This window comes from Grammomys surdaster, unplaced genomic scaffold (genome assembly GCF_004785775.1).
Source record: "Grammomys surdaster isolate TR1022 unplaced genomic scaffold, NIH_TR_1.0 128, whole genome shotgun sequence".
NCBI lineage: Eukaryota > Metazoa > Chordata > Mammalia > Rodentia > Muridae > Grammomys > Grammomys surdaster.
Genome location: NW_021604586.1, coordinates 7,187,817 through 7,204,972, shown reverse-complemented (window position 1 = coordinate 7,204,972; position 17,156 = coordinate 7,187,817). Strand labels below are relative to the sequence as shown.

Genomic DNA, 17,156 nt, shown 5'->3' with positions numbered 1-17,156 from the left:
GCCCACAGGCCCGAGGCAGGCAGCACAGGACAGTATAGTGCAGGGAGCAGGTTCTCAGCTCACTTCTTACTTGAGAGCCCAGTCAGATTTCTGACAGTCCTGGCTGACCTACTCTCATGAGGAACACAAGTCCCTGCAGCACCCAGGGAGTTCTCAGAGGGCCTCACCAAGACATGACTCTTTATGGAGGACTTCCGTCTGGTGGCTAGTGTGAATTAACGATGCCTCTGTGTCCTCTCTGATCAGAAGTACTCCAAAACCTGCTCAGTAACCAAGCAGGTCTTGCTACCAACCCTATTTTACAGAGATCAGTTTACTCCTTTGACTCCTACACTTAACGGCGTTAGTTTTCTGCCAAACTTTTACCCTCATGGAAACTAAGATACCATGCTAGTAATAGAGTGAGGCTCTCTTGGGCTAGCCCAGGCACAGGCCCACACGGACAAGCAAGAATCCTGAGAACTCAATAGTACCGTGGCCTCTTCCTTCAAAGCTCCTGGGCCCCAATATCCCATTATGAGGTGGGCAGGACTAAGCTGGTTCCCTCAGAATGCGATACATAGTGTGCCTTATGTACAGGGATGTTCCCAAACCTGTCAGGTCGTCCCTGAGGAGACAGACACAATCATTTGTAGTGACTCTGGGCCCTGCATTGTGTTTCAAAGGGGAGCCCCTTGCTGTTAAACACAGGTACCTGGTGGCCAGGAGTGTGGGAATTAAATCTCTGCAATGATGTCTGTGTGTCAGTTTCTCCTCCGACTCGGCTTCCCCGGCGCCCAGCCCCGCCTGGATCTCCGCTGCTGCACTGCACTTTGCGACTAGAGAACTTAGGAAGGAAAATGTCGCAGCACATCTGAAAAGGCTGGACTGCGAAAGAGAGGAGGTGAGACGGGATTTCCAGTGAGGCTGGCCCACTGGCTTTCCTTTTCTAAGGACAAGCATTAGATTTGGGGTTGTTACTCTATTTCAAAGTTAAACTGTTAGCTTAGTGATTATTGGTAAAATGCCTTACACTTCTTTTGGAAGTGTTTCTGTTGGGCTTGTTTTTGCCTGCATTACAACCTAGAATAAAGCCAGTGTCCGCACCTCCCATCTTTCCATTGCTGTCACTGTGACCATGCTGCAGGGCACTTACAGAGAGCAGTTCAGAGGCCCTGGAGGCCACAGCCCTGCTTCTCTGCACAGGTACGGAGAGGGACTGCTCCAGCTTCCAAGCAAAAGCACTCAGGCCTCGAGTGCTGGGCCCGAGAGATAGAGCCCTAACTACCCAGTGCCTTCTCTATCGGTACTTACATGGCCTCTAACATGTGGACCAGGGTTTGTTGTGGATACAGAGGAAATGTGAATTTGGGAAGGAAGTTGCCCCCTCACTCCTCAATACAGGTCCCCTGCTGGCTCATCATGCATTTGCCAACCTAGGCACTCCAGCAGGAGTAGAGCTAGTGACTAGAATATAAATGCCCCAGGATTCTTCCAAGCCCGTTTTTCTATTGCCTTTGAATTAATATTAAAAGGAATGGTAATGGCTTCAGAGCCCTATGGAGAGGGAGAGAGGGGGAGAGGGGGAGAGAGAGAGAGAGAGAGAGAGAGAGAACGCGCGTGCGTGAACTGACTTCCACAGGTTGTCCTCTGGCCTGCATGTGTGTGCACAAAGTATAGCAAAAATTGTTTGAAATGACCCTATTGGCCATTATTCTGACATAAGCCTGGCATAGTGGTTCATACTAGCAATCATAGCACTTAGAAAGCTGAGATGGGGATTGCTGAAATGAGTTTGAGGCTAGCTTGGGCTACATAGTGGGACCCTGTCTCAAAAAAAAAAAAAAAAAAGGTGAGTTGGGATTTCCCCTCCTGAGAGCCACTGAGGCCCTGGGCTCTGGAGTGCCAGTGTGTGGCTTTCATGTGGTAACTGTTTTTTCTCCTAGCTGCTGACTGCCCTCCTCTTCTTCTCCTTGATGGATCTCCTGTCATCCTACCTGAGCCAGCGGGTAAGTCAGACCTTTCAGCCGAGGTAGCCTTTCCCTGCAACCCTGGCTGGGCAGGGGCACCAGGTAGTAAGCTCCACTCAGACTTCAGGTCAGCTCTCTGGGTATCTGAGGCTCTGTTTCTTGTTTGGTTTTCCTTTTGAGGTCATGTATGCTTCCGAGCTTGGCACAGCGACCTGGTGGGTGTGGGCACCTTTGTTCAGCTTGTGTCACCAGCTTTAGACTTTGCAAAGTAAACAGGAAGCAGAGAGATTAGCTTCCCACCTCCTCAGCTCTTCTGTGGATCACAGGACACTGCTGAGTATCTGATGGCTGTGGACATCTGTGCCGAGGTCCTCATGTGCTTGGAAAGAAGGAAGGTATCCTGGCTGACGCTCTTCCAGTTGACAGACACAGGTGAGAAGCCCTGTGTCCCTGCAATAGTATGGAAGGCTGGCTCTGAAGAACAACCCTGGGCAGTAAACTACGGGTTTCACTTCTTACTGAGTTTATAAAAGCCCACACTTGACTTGGGGACTAGTTCAGGGCACACTCACTTTAAAGCAACAGAAGAGTCCGTGCCGGGCACTCAAAGGTCCATCAGCAGACACACTGTAGGGGAGCCGAGGAAGAGTGACCTGTTCAACTGCCAGTCTCTAGTCTATGTGAGACCAAGGGGAAAGGGCCCCTCTCCAGTAGTTCTTACAGGTGTCCTCGGTGTAGTTCACAAGCCCCTCTGAATGTCACCACAGCTAGACAGAAACCTCCCAGGGCACATGGCATCCTGGAGTCATCCACAGCACTGACACTCGGTTCAGGAGCCTACAGAGCTGACTGAACTCCTCTGTTTTGCAGATGCCAAGCTAGGGCACCTCCTCCACTTGGCCCCAGATCAGCACAGCAGGCTGCTACCACTGGCTTTCTACAGGTAAGCTAGTCAGTGTGTGTAAGCCCAACTTCACAGTGCCTGGCATGGTCAGAGAGGAGGCAGTGTTTTCCCAAGGTCTGTCGCTGGGTGGGAAAAGATGCTTGTCAGTTTGCTCCACAGATGTGTGTGTAGTCGCTGTGCTAACTGCTGCTCATCTCAGTGTCTCCAGTCCTTGACCATCTTGCCTTTACCTGCAGTCTGCTCTCCTTCTTCAGTGAAGGGGCCACTGTCAGGGAAGAAGCTTTCCTGCGTGTTGCTGTTGACATGTACTTCAAGCTACTGCAGCTCTTTGTGGATGGGGAAACCAGGATTGTGTTACCTCAGGCCAGCAGAAGCTTAAAGCTCCAGGGCCACTCCGAGCTCCAGGTGAGCCCCCCATGTCTGTGAGGGAGACACTCCTTGGGAGCAGCAAGTGAGATGTGCTAATGCCAATTCACTGTGCCTGACCCTTGACTGCCTGTCCCCGTTCTAGGGTAACCCCATACAACTGATGACAAAGGCACGCGTTTTTCTGCTGCAGCTAATACCTCAGTGTCCAACACAGTGCTTCTCCAACATGACAGAGGTAAAAAACCCAGAGATGTCCTCCCTGAGCGGATTTTACAACTTAGATAAAACGAAGCCACAGCCCTGTGACACTTGAGATGGTGGCGGCTGCAGACAGCTTGCTCAGGCTGGCCTGGGCTGTAGGCACGAAGCAGTGTATTTTCTCACAGCTGCTGGCTGGTCGAGGCGACTGTGACCCTGAGGTGAGCAACGCCCTCCGGCAAAGGCAGCAGGCTGACCCCAGCTTTGACCTCTCCCAGGAGCCTCAGCTGTTCTGACTGCACCAGCCGGCACCTTTGTAAATAATTTATTGCAAGCATAACGTGGAGCTCTTGTTACACTAGAAAGTGGATTACAAATCTCCTTGATCGCTCTAGTTAGGAAAAGAAAAATTAATTATTCATAATCTGTGTCAGGCCTATTATTCAGTGTCCATAGGAAAATAAAACTGCTGGTACCAGAGCAGGTTGAAGTACACACCCTCGGCTCAAGAGGGGTGCCCTCCACCACGTGGCTGCTGGCTCTGTGAGGTGGGATGTATGTAGCACGGGATCCAACGAGCAAGCAGAACTGTGCCGGCAGGGGGGTGAGGGCCGTGGGTGAGGCTGTCCTTAACCTCGCATCCCCTGCTGAGTCCAAGCTGCTCCCACGCCCAGCGGCCGCCCAGCCGTCTACCTGCACTTCTCAGGTAGGCTCGGGCTTCACAGCCTGACCCTCCATGGTCCCAGAGAGGCGCAGAGGCCCAGGCGGCGGCTCTGCTTCCAGAGGCCCGGCTTTGTCCTGGGTCTGGGTCAGAGGGTGTACCATGGACATATGCACGTTGAGGTTGTGGGCCTTTTCAAACCTCCGGCCGCACTGGTCACAGGCGAAGTCCAGCTCAGTCTCTGCTTTGTGCTTGGTCATGTGGTACTTGAGGGATGCTCGTTGCCTGCACTGGAAGCCACAGACCTCACACCTGGAGGGCAGAGGCAGGTGAGGTAAGCTGCACCTTGTCCCAGACACAGGAAGTGCCCAGCCCACACTTACTGCAGCGGCTTGGCTCCTGAGTGGCGCATCTGGTGGACAAGAAGGTGCTTCCGCTGCTTGAAGGTCTGCCCACATTCGTCACAGATGTAATTGCGTACCTCTGCAAGACCAGAGAGGGTGTGAGCACCAGCTACCAATACCAATCTACTCCAGGAGAGGTAACAACTAGGTATCACTGCTTCATACAACACAAGGGTGTGCCCAAGCAGGGACCTTTGGGAACCCAACATTATTTAAAATGAAAGACAATTCTGATATGAAGAACTTAAAAGTTTCTAGCTGGACGATGGTGGTGCACCCCTAAGTCCCAGCACTTGGGAAGTAGAGACAGGTGGACCTCTAAGTTCAAGGATATAGCCTGGTCTATGGAGCAAGTTCTAGGATAGCCAAGACTACACAGAGAAACCCTGCCTCAAAAAACAGTTGCCAAAATAAATTATTTCATTAAAAAAGATTTCTGGGTTCCTCGAGACATTGTTACATGGCTGGGTCTTCCCCACAGAAACTGTTTTGAGACAAAATCTCACTGTGTAGCCCTGGCTGGCCTTCCAGAGAATTCATAAATATGTGCACCACCATGCCCAGCCTGGCCTTTGGGGGGTACGGGTCTCTCTCTAGAGGTCTCTCTAGTGAGGCCCCAAAGAGCACAGAGACCATTGCTGGTGGAGGGGAAGTGGTGTGATGCACTTTGGAAATAAGCTTCTTGAGCTCGTCAACCAAAGCTTTAGCCAGGTGAGGCGTGGTGGCACACAGGACAGTTCACGATCATCCTCTGCCGTCGATCAGCTTGAGGCCGGCCTCAACTACACGAAAACTCTCAGAAAGAGGCATTGAGAAGGCTCAGCTGGTAAAGTCACTTGCCACCAAGAGTAAGGACCTGACTCAATCCCAGATCCCATGTGGTGGTACAAGAGCTGATACCTACAAGCGGTCCTGGGCTCCACATGTGGGCTCTGTGCAGAGCGCCAATGTGCGTTTCCCTTACACCGTGGCCGCTGTAGCACCGATTGTACTTGTTCCAACCCACAGCCTCCGCAGCTATAAAACGCCTGTCCTCTCAGCTGAACCACTGAAGAGTATGTTTCACTTCTTTTTATTTTTTAAAGCAGGGTTTCTCTGTTTGTCCTGGAACTCTCTGTAGACCAGGCTGACTTCAAAACGCAGAGCTCTGCCTGTGTCTGCCCCCCAGTGCTGGGGTTTAAAGGCATGGGCCGCCACCGCCCACTCATGCGTCACCTCTGCAGAGCTGCTGCCGTGTCCACTAGTGACTGGCTACATAGCGGGAAGATCTAGACCGAAGGAAGTTACTCTCTCAGGAGACATGCCCAAGTGCTTAGCAAGGAAAACCGACAGAGCTGGGTTTCATCGTAAACCAAGTAAATGTCCAAGAAAACGCCCAAAGGCCAACGTAAAAAGATTCTTGTCATTTATATAAACGCCAGAAAAATTTAACAAATCTACCTGAATGAATGCTACAAATGTTTTTTCTACATTTTAAATTTGGGGTGGTGTGCACATGCCATACAGCAAGTGTGTGGAGATCAGAAGGCAGTACAGGAGTCAGCTCTTTACTATGCAGGTCCTGGAGAGATCAACTCATCAGGCTTGACAGTAGACGCCTTTACCCACTGAGCCATCCTGCCAGCTCTAGTGTTCTGTCTAGGGGAGGGAGGCTGGGGTTTTAGTTTTAAGGGTTTCTTTGTAGCTCTGGCTGTCTTGGAACGAGCTCTATAGACCATGCTGGCCTTGAAGTCAGATCCAGCTGCCTCTGCCTCCTAAGTGCTGGGATTCAAGGTGTGCGCCACCTGGCTCTAGTGTTAATTTTTCAAGGTGAATTCACAGGAGTACTGCTGGGGTTTCTGTGCTGCCAATGCAGAGAAGTTGCTCAGATCTCACCAAGAGCGGGTAGGAGAACCCCACTACTATCAGGAATTCAACAGAGAGGGCTCTAATTTGTACGTGGATTCAGAATACTTAATGTGACACAGAAACACCTTGTGAGCTACTTGGGCACTACCCGCTTCTAGGCAGGATATATCCCTCTGGCTGGGCACCTGGGATCCACTGACAGCCAAATCTGGGCTCAGAAGACACAGGCTAAGACAGATACCTGTGTGGATGAGTTTCACGTGTCGCTGCAGGTATCGATCGATCATGAATACCTTGTTGCAGCCAGGGTGTGGGCAGGGCCTTTCTCGGACCTCCTCGTGGTGTTCCTTAATGTGCTTCTGGGGGAAGGGACAAGAGACCATGGTGTTTCGTCTGAACACATCCTCCCAGGAGACCCTATGTAGTGATCTGAGCAGTTGACAACTGACTACTGGAAAGACAACTACTCCCTACCCTATACCACTGGCTCCTTTAATCCAGTGCTGTAGAGCAAGGGGCTGTCTCCACAGCCACTAGGATCATGGGAGCCTTTGGGAAGTCTGCACATGGCTCTACAGAAATACCTGGTGCCTCCAGAAGTTCATGCTACACCCAGGGAAAGTCAGTCGAGCCCACCCCACCCTGAGAGCAGCTTGACTGAGGAGACCCCCGTTCCTCACCTTCATGCCGTCAGCCCCACGGTATACGGCGGTGCAGCCCTGGTAAGGACACTTGTAGATGGTGGGCAGCTCCTCCCTGCAAGGCAGAGCATATGTGGGGGTGCTGACACAGCATACAGACACCCCACACTGCAGCCTGCTCACCTCTCACACCGCAGCTTCTTCTTCCATCCAGGCTTGGGCCCGGGCTTCTTTCTGATTTTGGGCTCTTCAGGCCTCTTGGCTTCTTTACCGTCACTCTTCTTACCAGAGACCCTAAGCGGGGAACAATTTAGTGACACTTTTTTTTTTTAATCTCCATTTGCAGTTGATGCTTGTCTCTTCCTGCATCTACAGTTCTCTTCAAGCTTTCCTGACTCAGCTGCCTCTGGGTAGACTAGAACCTCATTCATCATTAGCCATCACAGTCAGTACACCCTGGTAGGGTCAGAGGCCTGAAGCAGACACCTTGGGAAGGGCGTACAGCCCAGAAAGCAGAGCTGACGGTGGTGTGGGGCACGCGGACTATCACATGACTGTCCCATTTTCAGACTTAAAGTCCTGACTGCTAAGCACCCAAATCAAGAGACGGTGATAGGGAAAATAGTAGAGAAGTCTGTCAGTTCTGTTCCCAGGCGACCTCATGCTAGAGGTCTCTGCAAATCTGCTGGCCTTAAGATTCTGTCAGGCATCCAGCAGCCAGGGCATATCTCCAGCCCCAAGTCTAATTATATTAAGTATTTGAACAATGAGAGTTCAAAAAGGAGACAACTCTGTTCAATAGCATCTAAGAGGGTAAAAGGCCCGCACGTGGTGCATGTCTGACAGCTACTCAGGGACAGCGCGAGGGCACTGCTTGACGCAGATCACTTGAGCACAGCCCAGACAACACACCAACACCTATCTCAAAGCAAGCAAACGCTTAACAACTCACCAACTTCTGTGTAGGAGTGTAGCTCAACTGTGAGGCAAGCAGCGACCCAGTGTGCACAAGGCTTAGATCTGACCCACCCTCCAAGATGTATTGTTACATGTTATGTGTGGGTATTCTGCCTGCATGTGTGTTTATGTCTGAATTGCCTCTGGAAGGCAGCAGAGGGGGTCAAGGCCTATGGATCTGGAACTACAGACTTGTTAGCTGCCATGCGAATACTAGCAACCACAACCTGGTCCTCTGCAAAAGCAAGAAATACTCTTAACTGCTGAGCCATTTCAGCAGTAACAGAACCTGAGACAGAGAAGACCCTGTCTCAAAGACTAAAGAGCACCAACAGAAGAGTAGCGAGTACAGCTCCGTTTTTATTGAGCACATGCAAAGACCTGGCTTCAATCTCCAGGATGGAGAAATGAGAAAATGCACACATGACTTTATTGGGGGCAGAAATACAGCAGACTGGAATTTCATACAGAACTTCTGGAGACACTGAACAGTTGTTGCTCTTGCAGAGGCCCTAAGTTCCCGCACTCACATGGTACCTGACAATCAGCCATAAGTCCAGTCCTGGGGACCCAACACCCTCTTTGATCTCTGAGGGCACTTTATACACCTGGTGCACAGGTAGACACGCAGGCCCACACCCATACTCATAAAACAAAACTAAATAAATCTTTTAGAAAATAGTAAAACATGAGGGCAGAGGCAGGCGGATCTCTCAAAAGACCAAAAATGAATTAATAATAACAGTAATAAAGCAAACGGTTAATTTCTGAAAGCTAAGACAGGCATAATGGTCCACACTTTAATCTCAACACTCAGAAAACAAAGGTGGATAGATCTCTATGAGTTTGAGGCTGTCCTGATCTTCACAAAAAGTTCCAGAACAACCAGGGCTACATAATGAGACTCTCTGAGATGAGAGAGGTAAAAACAAAAAGACAGTGAAGTATGGGATCACCTTCTGAAGTCAGATGTTCTCAGCATCTGGGAGGGCAAGGCAGGAGGATCACTGAGTTCAAGGCCAGCCTGAGATACACCAAGCCCTGTCTCAAAAACAACAAAAACTAAGTAGCCCAGTACAGTGGCACACACCACTCTGAGAAGACTGGAGCAAAAGGATCAGATTCTCAAGGCCTGCTTGAGTAACAGAGGGAGGTGAGCCCAGTGTAGGCTACACAAGGAATTCTAGATCAGAGAGAGCTAGTGTCTCAAACAAAACACCCAAAAAGGAAGAAAAATCACTAGGCTGTATACAACATGTAGACTATTCCACTTCTCGTCTGATAACTGTCCAGTGTCCCACTCCACACCATCTCCTGGCTGGAGGAGGTGGCCTTTTCTGGCAGTAACTTCCTTGCACACTAGACTAGTTGGGTTTAGAGCAGGTGGCTCTGGAGTCTGCGCCATGTGTTTCACAGGTAAGCACCTCCGATTCTATCTGACTGTGCTGTCCTATTCTTGAATCATGGTGCTCTGACCAGCCCATCTCAGAAGCTCTGCTAATCGCTCAGGAGGAGGACCTAGCCAGCAGAACTGTAAAGGCTAAGAGAAAGGGCTGAGGGAGCAGATATGTGAGCAGCCACACAAACCAAGGGTTTAGTCCTGTCCTCAAGTCCTCAGCTGTGGGCTGGAGGGACGATGGCTCAGATGTCGCCGAGCACTTGCTGCTTTTGCAGAGGACCCAGGTTTAGTTCCCAGCATCCACATGATGGCTCATAACTGTCTATAATTCCTGTTCCAGGAGATCTGATGCCCTCTTCTGACCTCTAAGGGCTCCAGCATGCACTTGGTACACATACATGAACCCCCCCACACACACACACATACATATTTTAAAAAACAAAACTATTTTTAAAACCTCCAGCTGAAACCAGAGGCAGTGGTGGTGCACGCCTTTAATCCCAGCACTTGGGACAGGAGAATCTCTAAGCTCCAGGATAGCCAGGAATACATGAAGAAACCGTGTCTTGAAAAACAAAGTTCTCCAGCTGGGCCTTAGGTGACATTCAGGTCAGTGTGCTTCATGACCAGCAGATGCCCATATCCACTAATACCTAGTCCTACGTCCTGCAAAGTACACTTTCCTCTAAAGTCACACACCGTACTAACGGTGTCCTGGCCAAAGTGCACTCTGTCCACCTAACGTCTTAGTGAGACGGGACATGCACAGTAGTTCATGCTGTTAGATCTCAGCAGAACAACCACTTCCCCCACCTTTCTGAAAATGAAACCCACTAACCCTCCTATCCTAGGCTAGGCCCCCAAACTTCCTACCAAAGTGGCTCAGGGGAGAAGTCACTGAAGAGGGAACAGGGATTCCTTACGGCAGCCCAGCCTGCAACTCTGGCCATGTGTTCTTGGGACTGTCCCCTGTAGGTCCACAGCCAGGTCTCCATCCTGTGACGCCTGCTGTAGTGACATGGCTTGCTTGATACTGCATCTGATTCTGACCCCTCAACGCCTCCTTTATTTTTCTTCCTCTTTCCATAAGGAATATTAGAACTTACATTAAAAAAAGAAACCAAGACAGCCAGGGCTACACAGAGAAACCCTGTCTCGAAAAACCAAAAAAAAAAAAAAAAAGAAACCAAGGGCTGGAGAGATGGCTCAGTGGTTAAGAGCACTGACTGCTCTTCCAGAGGTCCTGAGTTCAATTCCCAGCAACCACATGGTGGCTCACAACCATCTGTAATGGGCATCTGATGCCACCTCCTGGTGTGTCTGAAGACAGTGACAGTGTGCTCATGTACATGAAATAAATAAATAAATCTTTTTTTTTTCCTTTTTTTTTTTTTAAAAAAGGAGGCTGGTCCTCTTTAAAAGAAAAAAGAAGGGCTAGAGAGATGGCTCAGTGGTTAAGAACACTGACTGATCTTCCAGAGGTCCTGAGTTCAATTCCCAGCAACCACATGCTGGCTCACAACGGCTGGGCTGTGGTGGCGCAAGCCTTTAATCCCAGCACTTGGGAGGCAGAGGCAGGCGGATTTCTGAGTTCGAGGCTAGCCTGGTCTACAGAGTGAGTTCCAGGACAGCCAGGGCTACACAGAGAAACCCTGTCTTGAAACAACAACAACAAAAGAAATCAAGAAATTGTTAATTTTTGTGGGGTTTTCTCAGCTGACAGTGTGGAGCGCAGAGTTGTGTGTTCTTTGGATTTTCACTCTGAACTGTGAAATGCTCAGAACACTGTGGCAATGAGGTAGTCACTAACTAGCTATTGGGTATGTATGTATCCTTGGGACAGGGACAGGACAGAGACACTACTAAAAACTAGCTCTGTCTCTCCTTGTTAGAGTCTTATGTTTGTTTGGAGAAAGAAAGGGAAAGCCAAGGCAAAGCCACAGGAAGAATGTCTGGTTAAAGAAATCAGAGCCAAGGGCAAACTTGAGAATGGTCACAGGCTCAGTTCCTGGGCTTCACAAGAGACATGATCCAGGGAGCAGAAGAACAGCTGGAGTAGGGCCAGAGAGACCCTCAGGCACACACTAGGAGCGGGACCATAAATGTACTACTAAGAAACTCCCTAAAATCAGACTGCGTCTTACAACAGGGCTATCTGCCACCTCCTGATACATACTTAGGCCAGGTCGCCAAACCACCAGAAAGAGGGCTTGAAAACCAAGGAGAATCCTATCATATTCAGTTGCTCACCCGGCCTTTCAAACAAACATACTGATTCACTTAGAAGCCAGTGAGAGACAGCTCAGCAGGTAAAAGGCTCCTGCCACCAAGCCTGATAACCTAAGTTTGACACCTAGGACGAACATAGTGGAAATGGTTCTCTGACCTCCTCCTCCTGTGCAATACACACACACACACACACAAACACACAGACACAAACCCACAATAAAATAAATATGCACATGAGAAACAGACCGATGGAGGTGGGGGATAGGGGAAGGCATGCTCACTAGACTTGGGAGATAGACCAAAGGAAAAATAGGTGGTGAACTGACCGAGGCCACTCAGGAAAGATGGGCCTCCATTCTCCGTGTTTACACACATCTTAATTCCCTGGACACCACAGCTAACCTGTAAACCATCCCTCCAGAAGGTATATGCTTAGACAGGGCTATATTCTTACTTCTTTTCTGGGTAAGGCTCAAAGGACTCATCCGAGGACTGTGGGGTTTGCTTCTTATCACTGTCATCTTCACTCAGGAAGTCTCTAGGAAAGACGAGAGAGCTTTCAGCAAAGCACTGACTTGGGTGGAGCAAACCCAACATGGCTTCCTGTCTTCAGGTGCTACAGACCTCAGAGTCTGTAAGTCGATTCTAAACGTGTCTTAAAAATCTAAAATCCCCAACTCCTCAATCTATGTCCTAGCTATTAGGTGTGTGTGTATTCTTGGGACAGGGACAGGAGGACAATAGGCTAGGAAGGACAAGCTACTCACTGAAACCAAACAAGCTAGCCCTCCTCCTCCCTGTAAGCCACTCTTTCGGAAGACCAGGACCCCAGCACCGACAGAGCTTACTTATTTACAGCAGAGGAGAGTGTAAGATTTAAAAGCATATTCAGAAAGTGACTGCATCACCCATAAACTATGAACACAGGCACACTCTTGACCATTTAAAGTTCACAACAGGAAAAAAGGGTTTATGACCTTCAACCTAAAACATGAATCACTGGCCTCTGGAAAAGCAGCAAACAGCCAGTCTAGCAAGACCACAGTGCTCCCCAGGCCACCAGCTATCTGGGTGGGGTAAGGCTGCAGGCAGTCTAAGAGCCCAGAAATAGAGGAGTTGTGGGGCAGGACAGAAGGGGCAAACACCCCTGAGTGGCTCTCAGCCCAGAGCTGAGAGACCCACTGTCTCCTTCCAAGGGAGGCCTGTCCTCTCCTCACCCTACACAGAGCTTCCATTCCAAGTCTCAACATCACTCCCCGAAGGGCCTGGATCTAGCACCCTGTTGTAGTGACGCGGGAGCTAGGACAAGACTAAGGCCTTTAACAAAGCAGCACACAGGTCACAGCAGAGGAGCAGTCCTGGGCAGGATAAATGAGGCAGCGTGACTGCTGTGGGTCGGAACAGAACAGTTCCTCCCCGGCAGCTTCATTTGGGTGCCTCTGCGAGCAGAGGGCCGAGTCAGGAGCCAGAGGCCTCAGAGCCACCCTGGCACTCCTCTCCTCCCCACCTCTGGGAGGGAGGGAAGGCAAACATGCCACCCAAGGGTAGCAGCTCTAGAGGCTGAGTCTGGTTTTGGAAGGAGAGATTTTAAGCTTTCAAACCCACTCTTCTCTCACCCCTCAGAAAGGTCACTGAACTCGTCTTTTACCCGATCATCCGAGGTTGACGATGGAACCTGCTTCTCACCCAGTTGCCCTGGGAAACAAAGAACAGGCTCTGGTTACCAACAATGAGCACAGAGAAGGCCTTACCATCTCTGAAGGAGGCAATGCTCCCGTCTACGGACCTTTCTTACTGAGGCCAGGAGGCCTCTGGCCTCAACACCCTCTGTCCTCACTCTGACACTCACTCTGACAGTGTCTGTCCAAAGGACCCTGCTCAGACTCAGGTCCTTGTTCTCTGAGAATGGCCCAATCTGCAGCTGAACCACATGGGTACTTACATTTTTAATGTGTTAAAATTATTTTTTATGTGTATGACTGTTTTGCCTGTGTACATGTCCTGTGCTGGCAGAGGTCAGCAGAGAGCCTTAGATCCTCTGGGACTGGTGTTACAGACGGTGATGAGCTACTATGTGGGTCTTGGGAATTGAACCAAGGTCTTTTGCAGGAGCTGTAAGTGTTCTTAGCTGAGACATATCTTCAATCTTCCTTCCCCCCTCCTTTTTTTTGAGACAGGGTCTGTCTATGTAGCATTGGCTCTGACCTGGAACTCTCTATGTAGACCTGGCTGGCCTCAAACTCACAGAAATCTGCCTGCCTTTGCTTCCCCAAGAGCTGGGGTTAAAGGTGTGTGCCACTATGCTTGGCAACCCTCCAGCATTTTTAAAGAGCCCCAGTGTGGAATTGCAGTTGAGACCAGCCAAGTCCGCATAATTGGCCATGAAGCATATGAAGGCAAGAGACAGGCAGGAAGCTGGCCCAACTCTCTCAACATGATGCCTGAACAGCTGCATCCAGCCCTCAGCATTCGAGGGTGGGGTCTCAGTCCCACAGAAGGACCAGTCAGCAGAAGAGGCCACCACACTGGCCCACACTATGGTAAAGCAGCAGCCTCTTTGTCTGCCTCCATGTCCTGCAGACAAGACAATAACCCCATTCTTCTCTCTCCCTCAGTCCCCTCAGCTACAAGAACAATCAGTCCCCTCTGGTCTAAGGACAGGCTGAGAGAAGACTGAATGCCAGATGAGCATACCATTACAGAAACTGGCGACTGAGAGGCCTAGTTGTGAAGAAACAGAAAGTCAAGACAGGCCACCCTACTCTTAGGTATTGGAATAGCCACAGGTTCTGTGGGAAGGCACTGAGGCTGGATCCTCATCTCCTGCTACCCGCTTCCTCTGCTATACCAGGATCTGTATGCAAACAGTACAGAAATCCACTCTCTGCTGACGACAGCCTTGGTCAGAATACTGAATCCTGTTCTAGCACAAGCCACAGGTGCTGCTTACCTGGGGCCTCACTGGGAGCCAAGTTTGGCTTTGTACAGGGGCCTAGCCCAGGTCCCACAGAGTCTCCATGTGAGTGCAGCAGGGCCACATCCACACTGGGCAGTGTCTTGGTCTCAGATCCATCTTGGGTTTCTCTGGCCTGGCAGAGCTGAGAGGCAGCTCCAGTGGGGTTTGACTCTGAGTTCTGGGCCAGCCGCGGTGGTCTCTCCTTGCCCCACCATGCCCATTTCACTGCCAATGCACTGTCCAAAAAGAGAGCTCTGCAGCTGGAGTCTGTGTCCATGGTGAAGTCATGGCCCTGGTCGCAGCCCCACACAGCCTGGAGGATGCCGCAGTACTCAGAGGACAGCGCCCTCTGGAGGCTGGGAAGAGACCCACAGCTGACTGCATGCTCATGCACCCAGCCCACCAAGCCGTGCAGACACCGAGGACTCGAGGTGATCAGATCAGCTGAGGAGAATCAACAGAAATGTCAGTCTCATGGTGGCCAACGCTAGACCCAACCTGGAATGCCCACCCCGGCACGTACAGCACTCACCCATACATGCTCCCTCCTCTGCCACTGCGGGGGGCTGAACACCAACCCTGCAAAGCATCAGTGTGGCCACAGTTTAGGAACCGCTCAAAGTCACAAACCTCCCTAGTTGTCTTCCCCAGGGCCTCTCTTCTAATGATAGCTCTTCACCCTCAGATCTCTGCAAACATTGCCACCACAGCACCTCACTGTAACACCAGGAGGGGCTTACCCTAGCTTTTGTCCACCCAAAGTCACTGCCCTAAGTCAACACCCAGAACATGGGGTGACAAACCCCTGAAAGTCCCAAGAAATCCAACAAGGGCCTACTTTGTACAAGGTTTCCGCTGGGCAGCTGGGGAGACATTGATTCTCTGTAAGAAGGACCTGAGAAGGTTGTGGCACTGATAGAATTGGGTGTAGCAGTTCTTGCAGACAAACTGAGGCAGGGCTGGGTCCTGGTGCACAGCAACACCCAGCAGACGCTGGAAGTCCCTAATGAAGACACGCTCCCCTGGGGACAGTCTCTCTGAGGTCTCCCCAGGCACTCTGTCAGAGATGCCTCGGAGGCTCCGTGAGGAGAACTTCCCATGGCAGAGGCGACAATGCCCCATAGCGAGAGTTCGGCCTGCTCCTGAGCAAAGAAGCAAATGTGGAGTTAAGTGAAGTACTCTTGCAATGTGAGGGCCACGCTTCCCCCGGGTTTCTAACAGAGCGGAGAAGTGTCCACCCACACTGCGCTCCCAACACACAAGCAGCGGGACTCGGGAGCCAGCCTTCCTCACTGAACATTACATTATCAAAGAATCCCAGAAGCCTCCAATAAAGATGTTACCACGCCTTAACCACTGTTCGAACAGCCTGATTCTGAAAACGTGTCCACGCTGTGCCCCGAGAAACTAACTCATTGTTCATCCCTGTCCATCCCTAAGTGTCCGTCTGCAGCATGTGCAAGATGCTACCTCATCGCCCCTAGCGGGACTAAACGACAGCTCACATAGGAAAGCCATTCTCAAGTGACTGACGAACACTCCACAGACGTGATGCACGTTGATACCGTTACCCTAACCGGCTGCTGCTTGTTCACAAACTCGCAGCCTCGTGAGGAACAAGCAGTTCACTTAACTCGGTTCCCACCACAGGTTAGGTTAATGGGCCTGTAGTTAACCATCAAGAAACTGGGGTTCGGAAAAGTTAAGCTATTACCCTAAAAGTCCACAGCACGAAGAGCAAACCTGAAGCCACACCTGTGTGCCTGCAAGGACTAAACAGCAGCGACACACAGCAGGAAAGCATCGGCTGTCTGGCCGGCAGAGGAAAGGGCTTTCCGGAACTAGGAGGCCTGGTTTGCTCTCAATCACCAGGCTCGCACCAGGGCCAGAGGACGCCCGAAACCCACCTGCTTCGTCTGTACCGTCCTCGCCTGTGTCCCCGCAGGAGCGCGTCGAGCCCCAGCTGAGTTGCGCAGCCGCCCCATCAGCGCTCGCACCCCCGGCGCGAGAAGGGCGACCCCGAGTCCGACCACTTCCACAGCTGCCGCCCGAACTCCCTCGCTGCCGAGCTACCCCAGGAGACAGGAAGCGGCCGAGCCGGTCCCGCTTCATGGTGGCCGCCGCCGCCACTTGATCCCTGCTCCGTGCTAGTCGGTGTGGCTCGGCCCACTGAGTTCTGCTAGACCGGACTCAACTTCACTCGCTCAGGGCCGTTCCGCTACACTCCGCCGCGCTCTCCCGCTCCGCTCGGCTCGCCGAGATCTGAGCGAACCGGGGATGAAGCGAGGGGGTGGAGCGACGTGAGGAGCGGCCCGGGAGCCACAGTGGCCGCTGCTGTGCCGAGAGCCCGGAGTTCTTAGGGTCGCTCAGAACTCGCGACAGGCCCATAAAGGAGGGGCAGCCGGGAGGGGAAACTGCCGCGGACTGTCTGCACTGAACAAAAACCGTCAAGAAGAGAGAGTCTCCTCGTCCATACGCAGAGCAAGTCAGCCAGAACAGCTGAGAAGACCCACCTGACCCCTTCCACTCCGTACACCCAGGTCTGCGCGGCGGGGCGGGGCCGGCGGAAGTGTATCTGGGTCCCTTCCGGTGGTGCGCAGCTTCCGCAGCTCCCTCAGCTTCTCACTCCGCGTTCCGGATT

At 51.3% G+C, this 17,156-nt stretch overlaps 2 protein-coding genes across 2 annotated transcripts in view; one reads left to right on the top strand and one right to left on the bottom strand.

Annotated features, from left to right (window-relative positions):
• Nucleotides 1-3,844, top strand: part of Fanca (FA complementation group A) — a 52,935-nt gene extending 49,091 nt beyond the window's left edge. Inside the window, exons 37-43 of the mRNA XM_028752768.1 lie at nucleotides 748-883; nucleotides 1,926-1,988; nucleotides 2,276-2,381; nucleotides 2,820-2,892; nucleotides 3,090-3,258; nucleotides 3,365-3,457; nucleotides 3,609-3,844. Coding sequence (XP_028608601.1) covers nucleotides 748-883; nucleotides 1,926-1,988; nucleotides 2,276-2,381; nucleotides 2,820-2,892; nucleotides 3,090-3,258; nucleotides 3,365-3,457; nucleotides 3,609-3,716 — 748 coding nt within the window. The 3' untranslated portion in view covers nucleotides 3,717-3,844. The remainder of the gene's footprint in view (nucleotides 1-747; nucleotides 884-1,925; nucleotides 1,989-2,275; nucleotides 2,382-2,819; nucleotides 2,893-3,089; nucleotides 3,259-3,364; nucleotides 3,458-3,608) is intronic.
• On the bottom strand, nucleotides 3,730-17,045 carry Znf276 (zinc finger protein 276). Its single transcript, XM_028752777.1, has 12 exons — nucleotides 17,029-17,045; nucleotides 16,423-16,948; nucleotides 15,354-15,657; nucleotides 15,048-15,094; nucleotides 14,510-14,959; nucleotides 13,176-13,254; nucleotides 12,014-12,097; nucleotides 7,158-7,268; nucleotides 7,014-7,089; nucleotides 6,575-6,692; nucleotides 4,465-4,564; nucleotides 3,730-4,393 (listed from the first exon to the last, which is right to left on the bottom strand). The coding sequence occupies exons 2-12, from the start codon at nucleotides 16,625-16,627 to the stop codon at nucleotides 4,123-4,125; spliced, it is 1,845 nt and encodes a 614-aa protein (XP_028608610.1). The 5' UTR covers nucleotides 16,628-16,948; nucleotides 17,029-17,045; the 3' UTR covers nucleotides 3,730-4,122.
• Between the last annotated feature and the right edge of the window lie 111 nt (nucleotides 17,046-17,156).

Excerpts from the sequence above, each read along its gene's own strand:
- Znf276 (XM_028752777.1), bottom strand. The coding sequence starts at position 16,627 with ATGAAGCGGGACCGGCTCGGCCGCTTCCTGTCTCCTGGGGTAGCTCGG. Across the intron at positions 15,095-15,353 it reads CAGCGGAAACCTTGTACAAA|GGTTGGTGTTCAGCCCCCCG; the intron begins GTAGGCCCTTGT and ends GATGCTTTGCAG. Across the intron at positions 4,394-4,464 it reads TCAGGAGCCAAGCCGCTGCA|GTGTGAGGTCTGTGGCTTCC; the intron begins GTAAGTGTGGGC and ends TCTGCCCTCCAG.